The following is a 25,848-nucleotide window of genomic DNA, read 5'->3' as shown; positions in this document are numbered from 1 at the left end:
TTGCAATGCACCATAGCCCATCTCTCTCTCTCTCTCTATATATATATATATATATATATATATATATATATATATATAGTCTACAACCTTGAAACATGTACTGAACCATGAAATGGCTTACTGGGAACTGCTGGGGATGTGGAAGGGTTAACTCAGGCTAAGCTTTTTTTAATCTAAAGAAATTCGGATTTTGATGTTTAATAATTTACTATAACTATTTTCACTTCTTTTTTTTTCCATGCTCTGTTGTTTGAGCATTTTCCATTTGCTTTTGCACCTGTTACAACTCTTGCAACTTTACCATTGTCAATGGAATCAAATGTGGACTTGAGTCACATTTTTTTTTTGTCTCAAATGTTCTGAACCAATATGAGTAAAAATGAAGATATGTAGCAAAAGCAAAAATAGAAGAAAAAGAAAAGAAAAATATATTACATCTACTTATTATTATGATGATGATGATGAGGAAGATGTTAATCAAAATTCAGAAAAATCTGAAGAATCACTAATTATTGAATATATGTTGGTATGTCTGACCGACGTACTTAAAAGTTTTTCTTTGATTTTACACGAATTTTGATGCAGATTTTCCAACCTACCGTGTAGCAAATGAAGTACAGTGATGTAAGGAGTTAAATTTATTTGTTACATATTACGGTCAAAAACATTGCAGCAAAAATCCATAATAAATAGTTATGTAGATCCTTTTGGTTGTTTCGATCTTCTGCGGCACTATCCGTGCAGCAATTATATTGAAGCACTGAAATAGTTCAAAACTCATCCTATATTGATATCTTTTGAAATAATGTTATGATATTCAAATTAAACTCATCCAACATATATTGAAGCGCTTAAAAGTCATCTAATCTTGAGTATTTTTTTTTTTTTAAATTTAACAGTTGTATACTTTATTTTTCAAGATGGACCCTTAAAATATACAAAATTATAAAATATATATCTTTTCGTGAGTACATTAAAATTAAGGTACTAGCCAATCTTTGAATATCATTTCTTTTCCCAGAGTACTTATTCTGAATTTAGAGTTTGAGACCCGGAAAGAGACGGTTTTGAAGTTTTGAAGTTTGAGAATGACTATTTTTTTACTATTGAAAGTTTAAATCATCTGATGAACAAAACATGAATCGAATCTCATGATTTTTCTTTTCTTGTAGATGCCGTATGTGTACCATGCTGATCATAGCTAGAGTTTTTTTTTGGTTTGGAGGAAATATGAAGGTCTGAGACTCTAAGCCCCCCATTTTTTTTATTAATCGAAAAAAATATATCGCAAATGAGGAACGGTTTGATAAAATTTCTATATAAAAAATTTTGATATATAGGTAGGACGGGACAATCTATCCCGTCTCACAAATTCATATGCTACAACACCGAAATAACGATCTGATTTCGAGTGCTCGAAAATTCAAAATCCTTCTTATTTGTGGAACATAATAAATTGTCTTGTCCTACCTATATATCAAATTTCCACCAAACAATTTCCCCATCTGCGATATTTTATTTATTTATTTTCGATTAATAACAAAAATCGGCTTTAAGTCCCTATATTTTCATTAAATGAAAACTATATTAAAGCTGCTCAAGAGAATTGAGTAGGGAAAATTAAATAAAATAAGAGCAGTAAGGAATTGACAGTTAATGAAAGTGCCTTCTATTCAAAGCAAAGCCCAAATGGACTAGAAGTAAAAGTCAATAGCTCTGATACATCTCTTCTAAATCATTAATTGAGAAATCAAGGAATCATAACTACCACGTTGGACTTCTTATATGAACTGTTTTTATAATTATTGTCAATAATATTGTCCACTAACATTATTATCAAGGTACCCTAGTCCACAAAACATATATAAAAACAACTTGATGCAACTAGGTTTCACTTATTAATTTTAATTTTCTTCTTTAGGTTTTCTTGTTTTAAATACAAAGTTAAATGCAACTAGCAAAAAGGATACAAGATAATGCCTCAGATAATTAAAAACATTATCTCAACTTCGCTCTTATCATCAAAAAATCATTGTTTATGTCTCATCAACATATGACTCAAATTTATTCTTAAAACATCTCATCCAGAAACCCTTTATCCTTGACAGATCTCTTTCCTCGTTGGTTTTGGTTTGTGGTGGGGGGTGGGGGGATTATTTATTTTATTGGTTTTTTTTATTTGGAACTAAATACCCAAAAAAAGAAAAAAAAAGCCTCATACGAACATGAACAAGTCTCCAATGAAAACAAATAAATGACTAAAAGATCCAATAGCACATCAAATAGTCACTAGTAGATAGCAATTGTGCTATACATAATTCACACATGATGAAAACTAATACATAATGACAAAACCACCGGGTACTCTCAGATTCTATTATAAGCTCGGTGTTGTACTAAATGTATATCAAACATAAAAAAAATTAAAAAAAGACATTTGCAGCTACAACCTCCTCATCACCTCACCACAATAAACATTTTGTTTTATGAAACTCACCATAATAAACATTGAAAAGAAAAGAAAAAATTAATGCTATATACATTTTTTTTTAACCTTTTCTTTCTGAATACAATGCTACAAGACCAGAATTTGACAATCAATACCAATATCAAGTCAACTTTACAATGACCCATTTTGAACTTGGTTATCTGTTACAGATGACAGCTGCTCTTCCAGCGCATTTAGTAGATCCAAGTACTTTCTGAATTCTTCATGCGACTGTTCAAATTTGTAAAAGCATTAGCCAAAAATGCATCATATATATGTAATGAACAAAATTAAAGTTAAGGTGATATAATAGCACAAATAAAGTATTCTAAATTTGGGGACCTGGAGAGTCATGCTATAGGCTTTCCACAATCGCAAATCGTGCCGAAAAAGATCAACCAAAACCTGGACATAAATCAGTAATTTTTAAATAATCTGCTATACCAGCTGAACAGACCCAGATCCATCTCTGCCCCTCCACACCACCACCCCAAAAATATACAAATAATAAAAAGCAAAAGAAAAGGTGAGATTACCTCAGCACGACGAAGTAGGGTTGCGAGTACAACGATCCACTCCTTAAACTTGACAGAGCACATATGAGCCAGTAAGAATTCGGCATCCAGCCGGCTTTGCAGTGTGTCCATATGAAGCTGTTGTGAGAAAAAAAAAACAGAAGTAAAGATTAGTATATGATACTTACGTGAAACATTCTGGCAAGAGCGAGGCTATGCTACTATGCATAGCACGGAATGGTCCGTACTATGGATCAACATCTTCGTTTTCAAAGTTCAAATAGTGATCTGGACCATCCAACATGATCACCATATGAAAATGTACTTGCAAACAAAATTTTACATTTTTTTAGAATTTGTTTACTATTTTCTTAGATAGGTACAAAATCACTACTTTTCAATAGTCTAGAATTCTTAGATCAAGTGAACCTACGTATCTAAAAAAATAGTAAAAATATTGTAAAAAAATGTAAAATTTGATTTACAAGTACATTTTCATATGAAGATCATGTTCTATGGTTCAGATTGATTGTTTGGACTTCGAACTTTTGAAGAGTAATACATCTTCAAAAGCAAGTGAAGACAAGAAATAAGTTCGTTGTATTACACTTTACAAGAAAAAAAGAGAAGAGAAGAGAAGTAAAGTCAAAATTCAAAAACCTTTTGGCCAATCAATTCCAGGGCTGAAGCAAAATTATCCAGCCGAGCAGACCCCAGTTTTTCTCTCTGAAGGTACTCCTACAGAGGTAATTGCATTTTTTTTATAAAACCATCAATCTCATGTTTTGGATAAACTATTTTCCTGTTCTGTTCTAATTTTTTAACACCTTTCATTGTACATGTATCGAATGGGTCTTTACAGTGCATGAAAAACCCTTTGGTTATCATTTTTCCAGTATCTAGAAGGTACCTGGAAAGGCCTGGCACGCACCAGTACACACACAAAAAAAAAAAAAAAAAGGCCAGTAGCACAAGCTCTGTGAGGTGGAAAAAAAAGAAAGAAAGTGATACAAAGAAAAGGTACCACAAGATCAAATTGGGTTCCTTTCACAAAAGCTACAAGCTTAGAAAGTTCTTTCCCAGACATGAGGTAGCTAGCATGATTCTCTAGAATGTTCTTCACTGATGCAATGTGTGGGCTGAGCTCTTTGAAAGATCCACTGAAACAATATAAATTTAATGAATTAATTGCTCCCAGTAAGTCCAAGTTACACAGTATTAGCAATTTCGTGCAATCGACCATACCAAATTAGCATGAAAAGATGGTTCAGAATAATGGGAGCAGAGTTCAGTCAAAAACAGGGTAGCAATTTTATTCTTAAGTATCAATAGGACCATCATGGCCAACATCAAACAAAGGTATGTCTATTCTCTCACTTCACTAAAAGCCACATCAGCAATTACGAAGTTTGACAGAATTTTCAGTCAATAGTGATTTTTTTAACAAAAATAACCTCTTCAAATCAGAAGACTGCCTCCTAGAAGGGGACCGGAAAAGAAAGTAGCTCAAAAACCTTGGAGAGAGCCGGTCTGAATCTGACGTGGCACTTTCAAACTCTCTTCCAGATCTCAGTAAGAACCGTACCTGAGTTGTACCATTTCCAAAAATTAGTTGACTCATCAAGTGTGTTATGGGGGTGCAAAATATAGCAAATTAATTAGAATTATATGAGCATCATACCAACTCTCCAGCAAGTTCATACAAGGATTCATCAAGTGTAGCCTGCCATAGAATGCAAGATAGTATGATGATTATTCACACAGAGAAAAATAGATAAAAGTTACCCAACAATAAAGGAATAACTTACTTGCAACAAGCGTAAAGCACAATACTGACTAACAGCAGGACCCTCTAGTTTAGCAATCACCTGTAATTCCAAAATATTCATTTCCTCAAATTCTTCAATAATTTAATTTCCAACTTGATTTCATTAGTTAATGACTTTAGAGCAAGTATAAGTACCAGAATATAACAGGCAGCTGTCCGGTACCACCTTCTCAGGAAGCACTCTTCGAATAACCTAAAACAAAAATCAGGACATCAAGCATCATACTAAACTAAAATTGTACATATTCTCATCATTCTCTTTTGGGTTTTTTAATGTTGAGAAAAATAGATAAAGATTTAAGGAATTAGCTTCATTAAAAAAAAAAAAACACTCACTCGGTTGATCGACCAGCAGCAGAAAAGAGATCCGCCCAATGCCGTCCATCGGTCTTTCTGGCAACACTGACAACTACGTCAAAATATTCTGGAAAATTTTTAAGCAGATCACACGTCTTCTCCAAGAGAGAGGGGCTTGGAGGCTTCACAAGTGAACTCTGGTTCTTGTTAGCACTTTGCCTGCGACATTACAGAATATGACTTGATAAAATATGTTTGCAACACAACATAATTAAAAATTATCTAAACAAAATGAATTCCAAAATTACAATTTAGGCTTATTTCAGACCTTACATGGACAAAAACTGCATGCCACACTTTGCCGGGGTGTGCTGTAAAAGCAACAACCATATTTTTATTTTTTATCCCGTGATTTATATCCATTTAACTCGTATTTAGACAAAGAATTGAACGAGACCAGTATGCTGGGAAGTCTTGTTGTACAAGACTTTTTGCACATTTTATTTCAGCAAATACAACCCCCATAACAACAACTATGTTTGTTCACAGCTAGTGAGTTCTCATCACACAAAGCAAAAGAAATATTAAAAAATGCACCAATTCTAAAATAGGTAAGCACCTTGATATCTCTGCATCAAAAACCGTAAATAGAAGCCACTCCAAGCAGTGCGAAAAGTGTGGCTTCTCTGCTGACAGGTGTGCCAGCCGCAATGCTTCTTCACCTTTCTCCCTCTATGCAAAGAGAAATACACAAGGTTATAACTTCCAACTAAACAAGGCTAGCATTTTCAAATGGAACAACAGAGAGTTTTGACTGAACTTTTGACAAGATGGATTGCATTTACAACCACAGTGAACTCTAAAGATGCCTTTTGCTGTCTGTGATGGGGTATTTAAAATATTACCCAATGCCTTTTTATGTTTCTCTATATAAGTTAGTTTTTGGACACATGTAACAGGTTCACTTCCATACTTTAAACGGAAGTAGTAGATGCAGTATCTTCAAAAGACAACAAAAGTTTCCACAGCAAGCTTTCCTGAAGGAACTAGGTACCATATAACTGTAAACCCTACAACAGTTCTCTCTTCTTTATTTGATCAAGTTTGACTTAGAGATTTCTATCTGAAATTTTGGTATTGCATCAATTTCAGCCTGTACTTAAACTAAATCATAAACCCAATTTTCAATCAGTGAAAATTAGAAACCAAACTGCAGATTCCTACACTTAATATAGTTTAGAAAAAGATGAGAATCGTACCTGAAGGAGATGTCGCAACAGGCAATGCAAAATGGTTTGGGCCTGTGGAGTGGGTTCAAAGCACGGGAATTCAGAAGTCGAAAATGACATCCGCTGTGTCACGCCAACTACCACTCCAACATTTGGGAGAAGGCCAAGTGGGTATATCTCACGATCGAACTCAAGCTCCGGGTCCAACTATAGAAGTTCAAATGAGATGTACAACTGTTTAATTCTAACTCCATTGAAAAATAAATTTCATCAATTAACACAACAGACATTAAGTGGATTTTAGGATATAGTTTTACCTGCAAGACATCCTCCTGCTTAAAAGGGTCTCCGCCATGAGACGGGTACCAAACCTACAAGGACAAAATTATACATGAGATTTATAATGGAAAGAGATGTACACGGAGAAACAAAATTCATGTCAGAAAAAATGCCACAGAATTAGAATGAAAATAAGAGAGCTATTTAACCAGGTTATACCATACCAAGCACTCATGACATATAGATCAGGTCTGTGCCAAAGGGTACAGTCCAGAAACAAATGTAACTAGATTCACTGTAATTTGGTCTTCACTCCTCTGTTCATGTCGCTCTCAACTCATTCGGGCATTCAATTGTACAGAGTAAATCAAATTGACACTAGTTGAGGCTTATTGGGGTTCATTTGAGAGAGAAATTAAACGTGAAGTGTAATATATATCACCTGCATTCCTCGGTGGCCATAATCTAACCAAGAAACTTCTTTAATAAGGTTTGACTTATCCTCTGACTTGCCACAAGTAACCCAAAGCAGATCTACGGAATTAGTTAGAACTTTTTCGTGACCGTCATCCAAGTGAAGTAGTGAAAGCTCTCCATTTTTACGCAATATCAAACACCTGGCATTACACTATAGCCCAACTTAGAGCTTGCATGTTACATTAAAATTAAAGGATGACAAATAGAAAATGGACCCACAAAAACAAACAAAACAAGCTTCATTGTGTTTCTTTTAAATGGTCTCCATTTGAGCTTTCATCATTTGATTTATATTTGCTTGAACCTCTATTAGGTGATAGCTATTATGACAGAAACTATCCATAAAAATAAAAGAAAAAAAATAAACACTCAACAATCAAAGAACTACCTAGAAGGTTGTTGAAGCAACAAAGAAGATTGAATAGTGCTCTTTTGGTACTTGTGGTCATCTGACATGTCGGGAATGATGTGCATCGCTGCAGGGTGGCTTTTTACACTCATGATAGATAACTCACGAACAGTATTAAGCTGTATTGAAAAAATAAAATTCACTCTTTCAAAGTTTCTTAAATCTTTGCTATGAATAACAAAAGGAGAACATATCAAACTTGCAGATGCAAACATTTTTCATCATTAAGTTTGCATGCATGCATCTGCATAAACTACATATACTCAGGAAATACTTTCACACAACTTTGATTGTACAAGTCATTTTGCATCATGAGCTTTTACATATGTAGTCAACTACACAAACTCTCCCTTGCTTTTATTCAATGAAGGGAACTTGTGAGTTTGTTATTTTCAAACTTCTAATACAAAGTCAATGATGTGATTCGTTGTTGCAAGAAAAATTCACAACAATTGAGAATAATAAGAGCAAATCTGATCAAACCTGTATAACTGGAGAACCAGCTGGTACAAGTTCACCAGAGATCTTCACATGGAAAATATGAACATCAAAAGGGTTGTAAGTAACAAGGATATAGTTTTGGAAGACGTCCATCACAATTGGTTTCCCGAGTAATGTTTTTCGACATAGAAGGGAACTTTGGTCAAGGTGATACCTTGGATACAATAGCAACTCATACCTGCAAGAACAAACAAAAAGTTAACAAGTAAACAAGGACAAAAGATCATGTGCAGCTGTGCACCACAAGGCCCGCCACGCTACAGGTATAAATCTGTTACTCACTAAACCAACCACTGTCATCTGTTTAAGGTACAGACCTTCGGTATGAATGACCTCAACGAGCAAAGATTAATTCTACACTAATATTATTCTTAATTTTTTGTAGGGGACCAATAATGACTGCAACTGTGCAATCACTGAAGAAAGCCCAAACAAATTGCAAAATTACAATGGTTATCAGTTTTCCGATTAGTAATTGAATAGAATTATCAGAGTTCAACATTTTAATATATATCTATGAAACATTGGAAACACACAACATCATAAACATAAATGTAACGTCATGATTATTTGATTACTGCAATTTATGAGAATGAGGTCAATAACACTATTCTTTCTTACAGTAATTGGTAAAATAAAATAAAAATGTTGGGAGTAAAATACTGACGTGTTAGAAGATTCAATGTAATTGCATACAACAATAATTTTGCTCCCAAGCCAGAGTAATCCTTTGCAATGAATTTTTTGCTCTTGTGTGACATCGCCAAAAAACCGCCACTTCTTGTTCCGCAAGTCGTACAATACAAGCCCATGGTGCCCGGCAACTGCAAGGTATGTACCATCATCACTGGCCACAACATGCAAAATGGGCCAATTCTGTGAGATGTATGTCACCTGCTATACAAAGACATATATCAATTGTAGACCAACAATGAACAATCTTATATATACAATCTATGAATAATTTACATCTATATAAATTTAAAGTAAATGATTGTGTTAGCTTATGGAAACTGAATATGTTATTTTTTTTTTCTGGACTTAACTGGAACATTTAATTGGAGAATTTTGAGCTCATCTGTCCCATCACTCTGTACCAACAAAACACGATCGTCACCATAAAGAAACTGCCGTGCAAAGGTGGTCCCAGATAGGTCTCTATTGAGACAGCACTTGCTGAACGAGAACTCAATAGTCCGATCAGATGAACCTTCCTCAACAGCAAACAATCGATACCCGTGTTCATCCCACTGCAGGTGTGCGGTCCCACCGATGAGAGGCTCAGGTTTGAAATCTGTGTTAGGTTTGACCATAGGGGATGAGGCTGTGGCTAATCCAGTCTGACGTGCTGTGCACATGAGACGGCAGCCTGATACTGACCACACAGCCATGCCTCTGTATCGCCATCCAACAGAAAATGCACAATTATCAGGAGTCCAGGCAATGCATGAAACCGGCCCTGTGTCTTCAGCTGAGTAACTGAATTTGACCAAAAACACAGAGTTCAGTGACCCCCCAAAAAAGGACACATAAAAGAAAAAAAGAAAAACAAAGCACCGCTACAAAAGGTATATCCAAAAGTAATAAGTTATATTGACAACAGCTTTCACAACCATGATAAAAAAGTTCTGGACTGTTAGATAGGTATGTCTATTAATGACCAAGATCGACTTGTTTAATGTCCAACATGTGATTGGGATCAAATTTTAATTACGACTATCCATCTGGTCAGTTAAAAAGTAGTAAGTCTTCTCTCTGCCCTCTATCTCTCTCTTTTCTCATTCTCCCTTATCTCTTTTTTGTGCTTTTGGTTTGGATTTGCAAATAACATCAGATGCTCAAACTAGGAGATGCCCAATCACACTTGAGCTCTTCAACTCCTTCCACTGCAATGGTTCCATGTCAAATTGATCTATACGATGAGAGATAAAACTGAAGAGAACTTGCATGTGTTTTGAAGACAAAGAGGAATTCAAATTACACATATCACTTCAATATGTTGTTGTTTATAAATCAACAGATTTAGTTTGGATTGGGGGGCTTCTTGGGAATTTGTACCCACTCTAGGGTTGTGGATGATTTTTGTTAATTTAGCCAGGATAAATTCTTGTCATGAATTTGCATTGGTGATGAACCTCTTTGGTTTATTTAAATATTTATAATCAAAGAAAATCAAAGACTTGTGATTCTCTTTTTGCTAATTATGAAACTGTTAAGATTGTGATTGGGTTTCATTTCTAGCCTACCCCAACTTGTTTGGGACTAAAGGCTTGGTGGTTGTTGTTGTTGTATGAAACTGTTAATATCTAAGATAGAGAGGCCGGTTGAGATCAGGAACTAGTGGGAAGAGTAAAAATGAGATGGAGGTGCCAAACAAGTATTAGGTTTTTGGGTGGAAGAAGCAGTGGGAAGTGGGACCTAGCAAGAGGTCACGTGTTTCACTTTCACATTAATCTGTAATTCAATCTCAGCCGTTCAAACACATACCAATCCAACGGTTCAGAACTTTGTTGCAACAAGGTTGCTAATAGATCCTATCCAAGGAAAACATTATGTTCCACATCAATAAGGCCTAACAGGAACCACCATTTTTTCAAAATAAAAATTGAACATTAGATCAACAGAGGTATGTTATAACAAAATTGTAGACTACATTAGATTAAAGCAGTCTATCTCATTGAAACAAGGACATTTGGATAAACAAGGGCATGGATCAAAAGACAGCATAATCAGCCAGTTGGTGATGCTGGAGATCCTCATTTTTCCTAGAATGGGGTTGCAATCCTGTATGAAAAAGCTAACTCATGTAACTAGGGATGTAAATACGTGCTATGCCATGTAGTGTCGTGACTTGGATCACATACCGTGTCGTGCCATGACCAAGTCAGATTTTTACGTTGACCAAATTCAGAGGAACAATCAAAGCATATTAGTCACCCTGTGGCCACACGTGTTGTGTCCAAACATGACTGGTCACATTTAACTATTTGTTTCGTAACTTAAGTTAGTTTATTCAAGATTCACCATTCGATCACGATCTAATGATCCTGATCACGCGTGATTCGCGTGACCACATGATGTGACTAGTCGTGATCGTGCCGTGACAATTTTCCAAAAGATGGCCACGTCATGCGAATGGTAACGGCACGGGACACGCGAGTCACGGCACATAAACAGCACACGTGCTGTGACGTGCCATATCCGGTCACGGCGTGACTTTTTACCATCCCTACATGTACCATGCATGACTGGAACAGACAATAATACCAGTACCATAAGAAAACACATTAACCACTCCATCCCCCACTATTGGTTTTTTGTCATTACAGGTTCATTAGTCGTACCAGAAAAAAAAAACAGAGAGAGTTTGACACATACCCCCAGTCGAACAAAGAGATGGTGCGAAGAACCTGTGCACTCTCAGAGAGGTCATACAACTCAACAACCCCTCTGCTACAGCCAACTGCGAGAATTTTCTGATCCGATGCGAATGAAGTGCATGTGGCCCCTTCTGTGGTCAGCCATCTCTCAACTATTATACCACTACTTTGCCTCAAACCCTTTTTACTGACGGAACACAATTCAATCTGACCATTTGAGTACAGCACTACTAATATTCTCAGATGTGTTGAAAATTCAAGATGTGTTATAGATGAATTTTGCACAGCACAACCAGTGCTATGTGATGGTAGATTTGGGTACTGTTTAGAGGTCGAGGGTACATCTGAAGGAGAGTTTCCGCAACATAGTCTGAAACTATCTGAGTACTGTAAATTGAAGAACCAAAGAGAGATTACATTAATATTATGATAATCTCTGACAAAAAAAAAAAAAAATGGAAAGGATATTTGTAAATACCTCTGCATTCCATGAAATAAGCCGTAAATGCCCATTAGATAGGCCAATCAATGTGCTTTTGTTATCGCACACAAAATTACTCCTGGAATATAGTCAACAGAAATTGACATTAACGACTAAAATTATATCTTTACATACACAGAAAATATAATAAAATAAAAAGTAAGGTTTTACACTGCCGAGCAGTCTTCAAAAAAAGGAATTGCTTCTGTGATGGTGAGAGATATGCTGGCAAGAAAAAGACTGGGATATTGCTTGCCACCTATAAGTAGCCTCTTTCCAGTTAGTTGTATCCTATATATGTGCAGGAAATGAGCAGTGGTCTGTGTGAAAGAGAAACAGATAGAAAATTATAAGCTCATTACTAGACAGAATTCAGATACAGCGCAATCCCTGACCATGTAGAATGAGATCTGTGTCATCCGTTTTAATCTGGCATGAATCTCAAAGCAGCACTCATATATCAAGTAGGCACCAAATTGATTTTGGCCGGGCTCTGAGTATTCTACACGGTCAGGTACCTTAGAGGATACTCACTTGGAATAGCATCATTTGCATTTAAAAAGGTTATATTTGAACATGTTAATACTTTGATCAAAGGGAAATCTGAGAAACACCTTATCCCTGTCTTACAAGCATTAGTGTAGTTACAATGCCAGTAACAAATTAAACAAAAAGCCTCAAAACTGGGACAAGTACAAAACTTTAAGGTCCAGTATAAATCACTTCAAAAAGCACTGATTGAAGTATCAGGCATCAAAATTAGAACAACTAAGTTCAGCATTCGTACATGGCAACCAAATAGTTTTAATTAACACAAAGCAATCCAGTAGACGAGAACAAATCCACACTTACAAGCACTGCAACTGTTTTAGTATCTGGACTCCACACGGCACGTGCATTCTCTCCCTCTATGGCTACTGACTTCTCTTCGCGCACATACTTTCCCAACCTCAACCTATGCTGAAAACCCAAATACACAACCAATTATCATCAGAGATTGAAACAACAACCGAGTACCAGTACCAAGCAGTGTGAATGCGAATTTAGTATCGATATAAACCTGAGAAGTGCTCCAGAGCTCGAGATGTGTGGGACCCACAATCAGGAGGAGGCGATTGGTGGACTTGAGGTAGACAACGCGCTCCGACGAGGAAGAGGGGAGGCCAGGATCAAGGGGGATGACCTGCGGCCATCCGTACGCCATGTACATCTTCTCTCCTTATAAAGAGAAGATCCAAAGAGGAGTAAAGAGTAGAGAGATCTGGGATCGAGAGAAGAGAAGGGGGAATTGCAGGTGGGACTTTGTTTTTGTTGCGTTGTGTTGAATGTTAGATTGTTACTTTGTCAGGTAACTTTTTTTTATTTGTATAAAAAACCGGTGAACATTGCTATAGGATGTGTATTATTACCGTAGCTATTAATTATGAAGCGGGCTAAATTACAGGATTAGGATAGTAGTACAAGTCTTAACGATCGATTAAGAATACGGACGAGTTTTGAAGAAAAACAGCATGTCCGATTTAGTGTTCAATTTAGAACAGTCAACAGGTCATGAACCGCCGCATTGGGTCCACAATGGACTAGGTAGGGGTCCGTTTATCCAGGGATGTCAATGGTACTCTTATTCGTTTATCCGTCCGACCCACGGGGTATTTTTCGTAAATTTATCCGATACGAGTTTTTTCATTATCCGTTATCTAATGGTACGGTTAAAGTATATTTCATATCCGTTATCTGATCAGATGATTATATAAGAATTCATAAATATTATATATTTTAATAAATATTGAAAAGAGTAATTTCATTGGTTTAATTGTGCTTAGTATGATCGGAATTTTATTACAATAAAGTACTGTAGTTGTGTGAAATGAATGTATATGTTTTAATATTTTATTTTAATAAATAATAAAAATAATTATGATATTAGTATTATTCGTTTTTTATCTACTACTATTTAGTTATCTAACAACTATAACAAGTAATAGTAGGGTACAAATAAGACAATTTGTAGCGGACAAGGGTAAGGTACAGATAAAGACAATTTGTAACGGATACGAGTATGAAAATACTTTCACCCGATTCTTACCGAATCCGTTGACACCCTACCGTTATCTCCTGAGTAACTCGAATTTTGTGTTTTTACCCAGACCTTGATGAGAATTGGAATTATTTCGACTTTGAAGATAATGTACATCCATTTAACAAAATTGTCTTGTGAGCCTCAACTTTCCACTCCCTCCCTCTCCCTCCTCGAGTCTGTGTTCTCCTAGATATCTAAGTACCATACTACCATTAGCTATCATTAAGTTCCAGCCGAACGATTCATGAATTCAGGGATCAGGTTAGTTTTGGAAAGATATGCCTGCAGAAAGGGAAGGGAATTCTACAGGCAACCTTCCGACTCCGCATCTTCTGCGTTTGACTCAAAAAATAATAGTTAATTGCATCTCAGCCATCTGATCAGGATCGGAGCCAATCCAGCCCACACCTATAACGCACATGACCCTTTAGTATTAGTGCAGATCTCAATCAAACGGTCCATTCCATTAATGCAGAGGATACGAATTACAACCTTTCTGTGGAGGAAATTTTTTCTATTTTCTTTTGACATAATACAGATTAAATTTGTATGTGGGTACGCGTATAATTAATAGACGCTCACTACCAATGTTTCGTCTGTTGCTTATTTGTTTTTGTTTTTGTATTTTTTTTTTCAAAAACATTATTACCAGTTAAGACTTCGACAAATCAAAATTTACCATCGCATAAACAATGGATAATAAATGAAAGAACATTCCATTTCAAGTAGGAGAACAAAAATGCAACGTTCACACAAGGTAAACCTAAATACTTACTTAAACTAGCAATTCCGACTATACCCATACTTTTTTTTTTTTTTTTTGATGAAACTGGTAGTGGCTACCCATACATTAGTCATACAAGAAACACAGCTGTTACTTCGTTTTTCACGGAATTTCTCAACCTTGTGGATGCACAAAAATGGGTTTCACTTGACACCATGAAGAATTCAAAGGCACTGTTTTAAATGAATTATACTGAGGCTCATTCCATTTCTGATATCTCATCCTCATCTTCATCGAGTATGTAAACAAGTGCATGCCTATTAGACGAAAAAACACAAGCCAGGCCTCTTGATGCTGCAAAAGCAAATAAATTCAAGGTCAGCTTTAGTCACACATCTTTGCTCAAGCAGGAAGGATTTACAATTAGGAACATTAAAAAAAAAGCAAACATTTGTTTTAAAAGCCTGAAATTCAACATTAAACAGAAATTGTAACAATTATCTTTACCACTAACAGCCAATGGGGCGGTTACATGGTGAGGTATATCACGGAATTTTCCAATATCGAGGTCCAAGCTCATCACAGAATCCTGCTCAATTTAAAAATGTCTTTCAATTTGCAAATAAAAGAATAATAGAAAAAGTGGTATTCGCTTTTCTTTTTTTTTTATCATGGAGGGCTTTTTATGTCCAAGATCAAAACACAAAAACCAGACAGTGTAACGAGTTAAATTCCCTCATTTTTCTTTCTTCTTTTTTCTCCCTTTCTTGGTGGTTGTGTGTAGACATGTGTGTATTATGGTGGTGCTTTAAGGGGGTTTGAGGGAATTTTCAAAGCGTACCTCTAACTGATGCAAGAAGAAGATGTTATCTGACATACACAGTGGCACAGAAATAAAGGGAAGATCACTTGCTTGTATCATCACCATCAAGGATCTCTCGGAAGTATCCGAATTAGATTCTGATTCATTAAGCAACAATACAATCTGGTTCTCCTGTTTTGGAAAAAGGTACAGAAAAAGGGAAATCAAATCTATGATTCAACCAAATCCAACGGCTCCTACATTTTTAGATCAAGTGATTTTTTACATATCTAAAAAAATTCTAAAAAATGTAAATTTTTTAAGCTAAAAAAAAAATGCCAATTATCATACAGAGCTCATGTTGAATGGTTCAGTTCAACTGTTTGGACTTTAAAAACAAAGATATTGATCCATAGTACAGACCAATCTGTGCTATACATAGTACCATAGCCTCAGTCAAATAGAAGTACAATTACCTTATACAGGGATAAATCAACACATTCATACTGATCTGGTAAATGCACCAGAACAGCATCTAAACACGATTCTTCCCTATCCATAGAAGGATTCAAGCCAGTCATGAAGCCTCTTATAATACCAATACAGTTCTTTAAGCCCAAAGATCCATCAAGTACTTTAAAGCACGTATAATCTGTCAAACTACGAGAAGCTTTATCAAGTTCAGATGATCCGTCAATCTCCTCCTGCATTTTAAGGCAAATTAGTAATTTCACAAGAACTATGATCAGCTTAGTGAAGAATTTACTGTACCAAAAAGAAAATTGAAGTCTTATAGAACCTTGTAGTAATTTATGGACATTGGAATGAGTGGCGATGTAGATGACACAGGGGTTGGAACAGGAAAGAGCGGTGCTATTCCTTTACAAGCAACTGTTTCAGAAACCGTGCTGAATGGCATTAAAAAAGCCTCCTTCAAGCTGGAAACAATTAATGGAGAAAACAATATGCAATTTACATTAGATTTCTTATGTTCATATTCACAAAAATCTCAGGATATCTAGAGCTAGGATCAGAGTTTACAAAATCTCAGATTTATTATATTTGGTAGAACATAACGAAGAAATTTTTTTAAAAAAGAAAGAAAAAAGAAACACATTAAAAATATAGTTGCATATTGGTGAGAGAAATAACGTGTACCATTGCTCCAGTTTATTGCATTCACTGGCTAAAGTTCTTTCCAAGAAGGTTCTATCCTTGTATCCTCCAAACGCTATCAGCTGTTCAATTCTCTTCATAGTTCCCCTATAAAGATTATACTCGATGAAACAAAAATATTAAATTAAGCAAGCAGTAGAAACACAAAAAGAAAACACTTACCTATCAACTTCTACACTGCACTTTGCATCCAATAACTGCTCAACAGGGTCACTCTGAAAAAAAAACTTCAGAAATACAACCACAAGCTCACTAGAGAGAGAGAGAGAGAGAGTGTGTCAGCAGTGCAATGGAATTTAAAATCAAGGTAATGATGTTCTTTTTGCATATAAGAAAAGGTGCACCAACAAACTAACCTATTAGCCTGCTGAACTTGATCTATTGGTTCTTGGAGAAGAATCTTGGTGCATTTCAAAACCCAATTAAAGAAATTCTGGAACTGCAAGATTCATTCAAAGGAATCATATCTTTGAAAACTGATTACAAAGGGATAGAAAGGTATGAGTGAGGCTATGTAAAAAGATAGCGCACATAGGCCCGTACTATGTATTTATATCTCCATTTTCAAACTCCAAATAGTTGATCTGAACCGCTCAGTACAATCTTCAAATGAAAAGTACTTGGATGCCAAATTTTACATTTTTTTAGATAGCTAGAAAATTGCTTGATCTAAAGATTTGGACCATCAAAAAGTAGTGATTTTCTACCTATCTAAAAAAATAGTAACAAAGTTCTAAAAAAAAAAAAAAATTGGCCTCTGAGTGCATTTTCATATAGAGATCATCTTGAGCTATATGGATTGACTAATTTGAACTTTAAAAATGAAAATATGGATCTATAGTACAGACCAATATGCACTATGCATAGTGCTGTAGTCTCACTCAAAAAAGTATAGGACAGCAGGAAAATATTGACAACATGAAAGAAGTACCAGGAACAGGACTATTGTTAGAACCCTAGAAAACCGTTCTGCTTGGACTAGAAGCATTCCGGCACTTTCTGTAACATTATCCATAAGCTTCCCAACCAAACCGACACTTTTATACCGAGCTCGCCACCGTGAAAGGCCTCTTAGTTCTCCTACTCTGAATCCAATTATTTCTAGTGCAGGCTGCCAGAAAAATAATATAAAATGTATCAATCCTTATTTCTGTTTTTCTTTTATGGACTTGCCTGTAAAAAAAGGAAAAGGCATGCCTGAAGGTGTTCGTTTAGAACAGTCCGAAGTTCTTTGCCAGCATTATCAACAGTCTTCGAAAGGCGCTTCACCCCCTATTATGTACCAACCAAAAGAACAAGTTGAAATCTATGTTTACATAAAATTTATTTCTTATCTTTCTTTTTGTTTGGTTACTTGCAAAAGCATTGTGACCTAAAAGAGGCTCAAAAATGTTAATTCTGCACCAAAAAGGCTTCAAAATCCCAACATCAGGGTTAGGTAATGAATCAAACAAAACAGAAAAAAGTAGAAGGTTATGCTACCGCTTCTCCAAGAGAATTCAATAGAAACTGTTGCAGTGCAGGGCTTGTACGGACCCCGAGATGTAGACTTAAAAATTCATCCTGCGGGTTAGAATAAGATCCTGCATAAGTATAAAAATCAAATGCTGAGACAATACTTAAAATTATCCATCCAAAATGGTTTGATTAATTAGACACATTACCATGGTCGGTGATCAATGAAGCGAGAGCTCCGAACTTGGAATTGAACATGCTCATAGCATCAGCCCACTGTTTTGACATGACTGAAATAGATGCACGCACAACTTCAACCAAATCCTCTATATTTGATGCTTGCTGAGCCACCTGATGCAGCTCGTTTTTCCTACATTAAACACCAATCATCATATACTTAAACAGAGGAGAATAAGAAGGATATAGATTTGGAATAGAGTAATATTTTTCAGATTTTGAGAGGAATAAAGGATGTAGATCTGGAATAGAGATTTTCTAGCATCTAGTAGAATGGAGAGGGTTAAGACTAGAATAGAGAAGAATAGAGACTTATTTTCTGGAATGAGTTTTTATATTTAAGTGTGTGATTACTTTTTCGGTTATTAATACAAATCATTAGTAGGCATTTAGGTCACTAACCTTAAAAAAATAAATAAACTAAAACGCTCTTGTAGCTCCAATACCATCAAGTATTGGACAAGAACTCAGTTTGAGCTCTTTGTTTGATTATTTTTTGGGCAGGATCAGGTCTAAAAACCTAAAATGATACAAGTACCTGTAGAGATCAGGCTCACCTGTTGAGAAAAATCGAAGTGTCCAGGTTCAAGCAGTGTAAACCAACTGAAGTATCATTGCAGTTTGTGTTTGTACCCAATTCAATAAGCTCTCCTGAACATAGCACTTCCAGTTGACAGAGGTCTCTTGACAAAGCAACCTAAAGGAAAAATGACAAGAAAAATAAGAATTTGGATTCAAGCTCTTCAAACTTGATATTTCTAATGAAAATTAATTGCATATATACATATAACACGGTTACCTTGCTTATGGACGCGTTCTTCAGTTGATATTGATAGTTGGTACCCAAGCAATTAGGAAGAACGATGCTATGGATGTTCTGAAATGAAAAGATGGAGGAAAGTACCAAGTGTTTTAATTTTCGGTCCAAACTATTTGAACTCTTTTAAGCTATAGAACCAATATCACAAATTTGAGGCATACCAGTGGAATTGCATTTATCCTATAAACTTACAAGCATCTTTTTGCAAATGACGCTAGATATATATAATAAATATGGCTGAGCCAGCTGGAAAAATTTCGAAGTGAATAGTGTCAAATTTTGGCTGAAATATTGTAATATAACTTTGAAATCCATAAATTATCAAAGAGCAAAATGCAAAAAAAAGGGACGTCCAACAACCAAACTAGCCATTATTGTAACCACCAAGTCATACTAACAAGCAAAAAATTAATCATAATGATAACAACAGAAACAACCATTAAATTAAAGGTTTCGAAACTTACAATTTTTCCTATGGGGAAAATTCCAAATATATTGAAGCAAATGCAGCCATCACGATCGCCACTGCACAGGATATTAAAGCGCTGGCAGGAGACGCTTGACAGTTGCTGAGTAGCTTCTTCTAGGTCACCATCACTCAGACCAGGCATTCGTGGGACCTGTGGAGGAGGTGGGAAGAAACGAGCTGTCCTATCCTCATAAACAAAGTGGTTGTCTCTATCTACCTATATAATATAATACAAGAAGAAGAAGATGAAACTTCTTTTCCTCAAGTTGCAAATCATGGTTTCAGCAAGTTGATCATGGAATCCAAATTGGGTGAATCAATAGGAATTGGCAGAATCAGATCAGAAACACTTTTTTTTTAAATAAAGGGTCATTTCCGAGGGCAAATGGGTCATTTCTCTACCTGTTACACACAGTAGCATTTAGGCATATGTTTGTATGTGTCACAAGTAAGAAAATAAACCATTTGCATCACAAGAAAATAGGTATTTTATAAAGTTTTATAAATTTAGAAATAGGTATTTGACAAATTTAAAATGAGTTTAAATAGAATAGGCAATTAATTGGGTAAATTTGTGAGTTCTTGAAATTTAGAAGGGTAAATGTGATATTATGAAGTTTAGAGGGCCAAATACGTAATTTCAAGGTTTTTGAGGGGTATACATGAAATTCCCCCAATATAATACAACAAGAAGAAGACAATGAAACTTCTCTTCCTCGAGTTGCAAATAGTAGCAGTGTCACAGAGCTCTCTGAAGCAGTAAATAAAAGAGACAATGCTGCATTGGTATCCAGCTTTCCAAAATGAGCTACCAATTCTTATATCAGTTAAAGTGTGGAACTAAGGGCTTACTGTTCTGAATGTCAGTGGGTTGTATTTTGTGAGAAAGATTCTGATTATGCAAGTAATAGATTATTCCTCGTACCACTTTTAATGCATCTTCCTCCCAGTTAAGACAGATAACTGCAACATTATGCGTCTTCATGCTTCTCAACATTTTACCGTTCTGTGAAATAGGTGAGCTATTAGAACAGAGGACAGGTTACATTATAACTCCTCAAGGAAAAAAATGAATAAATAGATGCAGTTTGTATATAATTTAAACCAGATTAGAAAGCCCATGAAGATTAATATACTTTCCTATACAACCGATCAAAGGAGGATAAAGTTATCCCCAGCAAGCAGAAAGCGAAAGATTAAGGAGACACTCTGAACGAATAATAAAAAGGCTTTCGGCCAACAATTCATTAAGGCAGCCAGAGGTTACAGAGCATTCCCATGTGGCAGCATTTTGTTTTTATGAATACATGACATATTACTTTTTTTAGCACAAAATGTTATCTTTTCAATGAAGGAGGTTCATGTGCAATTATAAAAGGGTATTCGCAATACGAATCCAATCCATAAATATATTTGAATAAAGCATACCTCGACATCATGCAAAAATATGGACCCGTCTTCAGTGCCAAGAGCTATAACTTTACCATCTGGACTCCAACACAGAGATGATATGGATTTTCCTAGTCAAAGAACAGATTATTTCAGTTGAGGTATCAAACAAGACAAATGCACTAAAAACACCAAATTACTGATGCAGGATATAATAGCAACACAATTGTTTATTTTATTGTCTTATTGTGGCTCCTTCTTGTACACCACATGGCTTGTGAGGCCCGGTACTCAATTCCTAACACCAGTTACTTTATTGAAACGACAACCAGCAGGTGGCACGGAACAAAACTACACTTGAAATTTTGAATCAGTTTCTATATTTCCAAGCCACAACTTAAAAAGAGTTTTGCGGATAAGAGAAGAACCAGGAAACACGGTCCAAAGTCTTTGCCAATTAAACCGATGAAGAAGTACTTTCGAATCGTCAGTCACTATGGCAAGCAGATCTTTCTCTGGATTCCATTCTGCCATTTTAACCTAACAAAATAATAAATTCACATCAACATTCCTCTAACATATAATTAGAGAAAGAAAAAAAAACACTGTGCTAACATTCTTACCACATTTTCCTATAAACAAAAATACTAAATTAGCAAATGGGATTGTGCACAAAGAAGACCTGGTACTGATCGAAAAAAAACAGTTCTGGTATTCACCCTCAAGAATTCCACATATAAAAAAGGAAAATGATAAATTGATTCAAGCCAGCAAAGACAAATGGAGGGATCCCTACCTGGAAAGGCACGGGTTTGTCGAATTGAAGCTGAAAAGGGATCAGTGCAGAACCATCCGCCTCATCTCCGACGCTCTCCATCTCCACCTCTACTACCTGTTCCTCCATTTTCGCGCGGTAGAGAGTACCCAGAGAAGAGTGAGGTTTTGTCTGTGAGAGGGAGAGAGATGAAACAAAAGCCGAATCTATAAACCCTTTACTCGCCGCTCGGCGTGCCGAAATTTTTAAATATACCACAGGTCCACATATTATGAAAAATAATAAACCAAAACACTCCTCATACTGGTTATGTACCAATACCGAATGCCAAACTGTACCAGTGCACTCTGCATACCGGTCCTGCACCCAGTCCTGTACCAGTACTAATCTCAAGCAGTACTTCTGTACCACACGACTATTTATTAATTTGGTATTTGAATATGAAAAACCATTAGGACTGTAGAATACAAAATTACAAATCTCATAATTCCAGCCCCCAATACGATATCTCCAGTACCAGTGGTACATATAAGAATACTATGGTCAGATTATGGTTTTCAACAGTGGTAATTGGTGCACAGTACAAAGTACAAATTAAAGTGGTACTGGTAATTGAAATTTACCATTTGGCATTTACTATTAGTTTGCAACAGTGGTACTTGTAATTGCTTGAAATTTCACTATTATTATTTAATTAGTACACTGTACATAGCGTTTTCAACACATTCTAAGTTAATAGAGAAAGAGCATAAAGAAGAAATTGTGGAGCAATCTAGCAGCAATCCAGCACAGCAGCAAAAACATGAACAAAGGAATTGAAGAAGCAATAGCTTACCAATCCAGCAGCAATTGTGAAGCAAGTGCGGCAGCCGCCAGGGGAAAGGGCGGAGTCACGGAGGCCGGACGACGGGGAACGACGGAGAGAGGGAAGGGACGATGAGCCACAGAGGCGGCCGGTCAGAGGAGGAGGCGGAGGCTCGGTCGGCGGCAAGGGCAGAGGAAGTAAAACACCAGCGATCTCAGACCAACAAAAATAAACCCGACGAAGTGAAGAAAACAAACCAAAAATCTGAAGAACGCATAAAGGAAGAACGAGAGAGAGAGAGATATCGGACTAAGCGACTAGGTGAGAGCTGAGAGGCGATAGCGTGACTGCGTGAGTAGAGGTGCTATCGGGTCGGGTTGGGTTTAGGGTTTAGGGTTTAGGGTCCGGATAGTATTATATTTGGATCCGTACTCTAAAAATATGTTCGGGTTCAAATTTTGATTCATACACTTATTTGTTTCAATTCGGGTCGGGTCCGGATCCGGATACCTATTTACCCGTAGATATTTCGGCTCCAGTCTTTCGGTTCCGGGTAGATATATACCCATAACTTGTTTGTAGATTATCGGGTCCGGTTCGAATACGGGGCGGTTCCAGATCCAGAGCGAGTATATATCACAAAAAAATTAAGAGGATGGAGAGAAAATAACTTTTGAAAAAAAAAATATTGAAAAAGAGATATAATTTTTAAAAAGTAAAATATTAGAGATGATGATTTCATTTTCTATGGTTCAAAAAATCTATGAATGGAATACTAATCATTTGTAGAAATGACATATCAATGAGAGCAATAAATTTTCATTATTATGCAGAGGATATCAAGGCAAATATTGAATGATGTATCCATAGTAATAAATTTTATTTAAAAAATTAATGCGGCTATTATAGAAGGAATAAATTTGGCATTCATCTATGTGTATAAACATAGTGAACATGCCACTACATTCTATTTTCTCATATTCAAAAAAGTACTGGGCTCACCACGGCTTATGCAAAAATTAATATGCAAAGTTGTATTTTTATATATTAATAGTTCTTAATATATGTTTTATCGGGTATTTATACGGGTCAGGTTCGGTTATGGGTCAGATAATTAAATGAAACCCATATCCTAACCATTACAATATCGGTTCCGGTTCGGATCCTGATCGGATATTAAATTATTAATTTTGTAACCATACCCATAATTTAACCGGTTATATTTTTTAAACCATACCCTATCCAAATTAATCGGATCCGGGTCGGTTCCGAGTCGGATCTGGTTCGGTTTCGGATCGGATCCGGGTAATCGGGTAAAAGTAGCACCTCTATGCGTGAGTGAGATCTGTTCAAAACCTACTTAAATGGGCTGCTCAAAACTTGTCCAAATGGGCTTCTCCAACGGACTGCTAATTGAACATAACCGAACTTTGTTCAGGTCCTGTTCAGATTCGATCCATCCATAAAATTTAAATTGAACATGAACTGAATATTGGGCCCGTTCGTATTACAACTCGTCGGTAAAGGCGTTAGACACGGATAAAACCCACACGTTGGGGAGCTGGTACTGTTAAATTCCTGGCTACCTAGTTGGATCGCTATTGCAATGTGATTTGACATTCATATATTGTTTCCATTCCCCTTTAAATGATGCAACTTTTCTATCTCATGGAACTATTCTCTCTTTATTTTCTGTTTTCAGAACATGAAAATGACTTCATAGATAGGAATTCGCATCCTCCGCATTAACTCAAAAGGGAATCTTTTGAGTTAATGAATCTCGACCATCCAATCCGCTTTAAAATTCGTGCAGACTAGATTTCTTTCTAGAGAATGATATAAACCTCAAGAGCCTCATCTAAGTTATCATTATTCATCACAACTAAATAAATTCAAGAGAATTTGATTTTTTAAGTCCAAATTGGCAGCAAGCCTTGTTATTGTTCTACTAATTGACAAAAGTACAACAAAACGGTACAATAAAAAATTACATCAATCATGCTAAAAAATAATAAATTGTTTACATTATACTTAAATTGATAAATATTTCAGACAGTTTTAGTTAAAATAGACATATACATTATAAGTATCAAAATGAAGTGAAAAAAATTATAAAATTAATCAATATATTTGAGTTTGATATATTACATATAAAATAAAAGTTACAAAAAAAAAACGTTAAATGCATACCTCAACTTAATTTGTTATGAATGGAACTTGATGGTTCAATGCTTGAAATTTCAATTGAATTATGTATTTCCATGTAAATTTTGTAACTATGTATATTTCTGTGAGAACTAAAATGTCGTAAAGGAATCCCTCAATGTAAAATAAAATAAAAAATCGCAAAATATATCTAATAGTCAATGTATTAATTACATTATGAAAAAATTTATGATAATTAGAAAGATATTTAAAAAGGATTAAAATTTATTGATCTCTTTCTTAAACTGAAATGAGTTTATATTACACTTTAGGAAATAATTTAATGTGTTCTCATATAAAACTGATAATATTTTTTGTTTATATACATGGAAATTACAAACTTAGGAATGATATGCTGTTTTTTTCATTCATGTGATCGAACAAATTATATATCTTCATTCTTATATTAAGCACGCAGATATGCTGGTCTATCAATGGTTGTGATTAAAAGATAAATTTTAGATTGAACATTTGCCCTCCAATCAAATATGTTACCTTCTTCTATTTTATGCAAATTGTACCATCTTTATAATTGATTCTAATTTCTTTTCATTTTTAAAATGTCTTTTAAGTAATTTTTAGATTACTTGATAATTGATTAGTTATGTTTTTATTTCTTTGCATTTTTTTATATTTAAAAAAATATTATTTGTCATTTAATATATCATTTTATATGAGACTTTTGTGTAAAAATATATATAAAAAAACATGCATGTCATTTAAGGATTGTTATTTATGTGTATTTTTTTTTAATGAAAGGATTAGAGGTGAAGCCACTCAACAACTTTTTCAAATCCTTGTTATTACAACAAAGGATTTGAAAAAAGAATACTTAGTATGTTAAAAAAACTGAAATGACATATATATAAATAATAGAAATTCAAATTACAAGATTCAACAATACTTTATATGGTGAAATTGTTGGAAATTTATGTTTTTATAAGAAAAAATGGACAGAAATGCCCCTTAGCTGAGCCAGTGAAAGCTTTCTTCTGATTTTCTTGCATAAGCTATGCATATCATTGTG

The 25,848-nt window shown here is 35.3% G+C and overlaps 2 protein-coding genes across 4 annotated transcripts; both read right to left on the bottom strand.

Moving 5' to 3' along the window:
* Positions 1 to 2,242: 2,242 nt before the first annotated feature.
* Positions 2,243 to 13,210, bottom strand: LOC144553444 (uncharacterized). 3 transcript variants are annotated; one of them, XM_078301616.1, is made up of 23 exons: positions 12,945 to 13,210; positions 12,737 to 12,844; positions 12,056 to 12,204; positions 11,882 to 11,963; positions 11,402 to 11,790; positions 9,070 to 9,502; positions 8,691 to 8,920; positions 8,006 to 8,201; positions 7,502 to 7,641; positions 7,079 to 7,253; positions 6,675 to 6,728; positions 6,388 to 6,564; positions 5,748 to 5,860; positions 5,168 to 5,347; positions 4,967 to 5,024; positions 4,812 to 4,871; positions 4,685 to 4,726; positions 4,458 to 4,588; positions 4,028 to 4,163; positions 3,664 to 3,741; positions 3,025 to 3,141; positions 2,831 to 2,893; positions 2,243 to 2,719 (listed from the first exon to the last, which is right to left on the bottom strand). In XM_078301616.1, the coding sequence occupies exons 1-23, from the start codon at positions 13,092 to 13,094 to the stop codon at positions 2,621 to 2,623; spliced, it is 3,360 nt and encodes a 1,119-aa protein (XP_078157742.1). In that variant the 5' UTR covers positions 13,095 to 13,210; the 3' UTR covers positions 2,243 to 2,620. The 3 variants fall into 3 exon arrangements, with proteins under 3 accessions (XP_078157742.1, XP_078157744.1, XP_078157743.1); XM_078301618.1 differs by having other exon boundaries at positions 4,518 to 4,588; XM_078301617.1 differs by having other exon boundaries at positions 8,691 to 8,917.
* Positions 13,211 to 14,664: 1,454 nt separating this feature from the next.
* Positions 14,665 to 22,041, bottom strand: APC4 (Transducin/WD40 repeat-like superfamily protein). The gene is made up of 19 exons (XM_078301615.1): positions 21,833 to 22,041; positions 21,465 to 21,576; positions 21,076 to 21,167; positions 20,573 to 20,653; positions 19,643 to 19,864; positions 19,158 to 19,235; positions 18,916 to 19,055; positions 18,331 to 18,491; positions 18,149 to 18,249; positions 17,864 to 17,938; positions 17,598 to 17,777; positions 17,023 to 17,105; positions 16,829 to 16,918; positions 16,649 to 16,753; positions 16,290 to 16,428; positions 15,967 to 16,194; positions 15,530 to 15,682; positions 15,196 to 15,277; positions 14,665 to 15,042 (listed from the first exon to the last, which is right to left on the bottom strand). Exons 1-19 carry the CDS (start codon positions 21,938 to 21,940, stop codon positions 14,948 to 14,950), a joined length of 2,325 nt encoding a protein of 774 aa, XP_078157741.1. The 5' UTR covers positions 21,941 to 22,041; the 3' UTR covers positions 14,665 to 14,947.
* Between the last annotated feature and the right edge of the window lie 3,807 nt (positions 22,042 to 25,848).

The sequence above is a fragment of the Carex rostrata genome, chromosome 4 (genome assembly GCF_964058835.1).
Source record: "Carex rostrata chromosome 4, lpCarRost1.2, whole genome shotgun sequence".
Taxonomy (NCBI): Eukaryota; Viridiplantae; Streptophyta; class Magnoliopsida; order Poales; family Cyperaceae; genus Carex; species Carex rostrata.
Note: the sequence above shows the minus strand (reverse complement) of the source record. Positions and strands in the feature narration are given on the sequence as shown.

Bases quoted from the DNA above. Each gene is read 5' to 3' on its own strand.
- LOC144553444 (XM_078301616.1), bottom strand. From the start codon at position 13,094: ATGTACATGGCGTACGGATGGCCGCAGGTCATCCCCCTTGATCCTGGC. The intron at 8,202-8,690 runs GTCAGTATTTTA...TTGTTCTTGCAG, and splicing joins TACATTGAATCTTCTAACAC to GTATGAGTTGCTATTGTATC. The intron at 7,254-7,501 runs GTAGTTCTTTGA...GTGTAATGCCAG, and splicing joins TTGCTTCAACAACCTTCTAG to GTGTTTGATATTGCGTAAAA.
- APC4 (XM_078301615.1), bottom strand. From the start codon at position 21,940: ATGGAGGAACAGGTAGTAGAGGTGGAGATGGAGAGCGTCGGAGATGAG. The intron at 18,250-18,330 runs GTAATGTGTCTA...ATACTTATGCAG, and splicing joins TTCATTGATCACCGACCATG to GATCTTATTCTAACCCGCAG. The intron at 15,683-15,966 runs GTAATTGTACTT...TTTCCAAAACAG, and splicing joins TTGATTTATCCCTGTATAAG to GAGAACCAGATTGTATTGTT.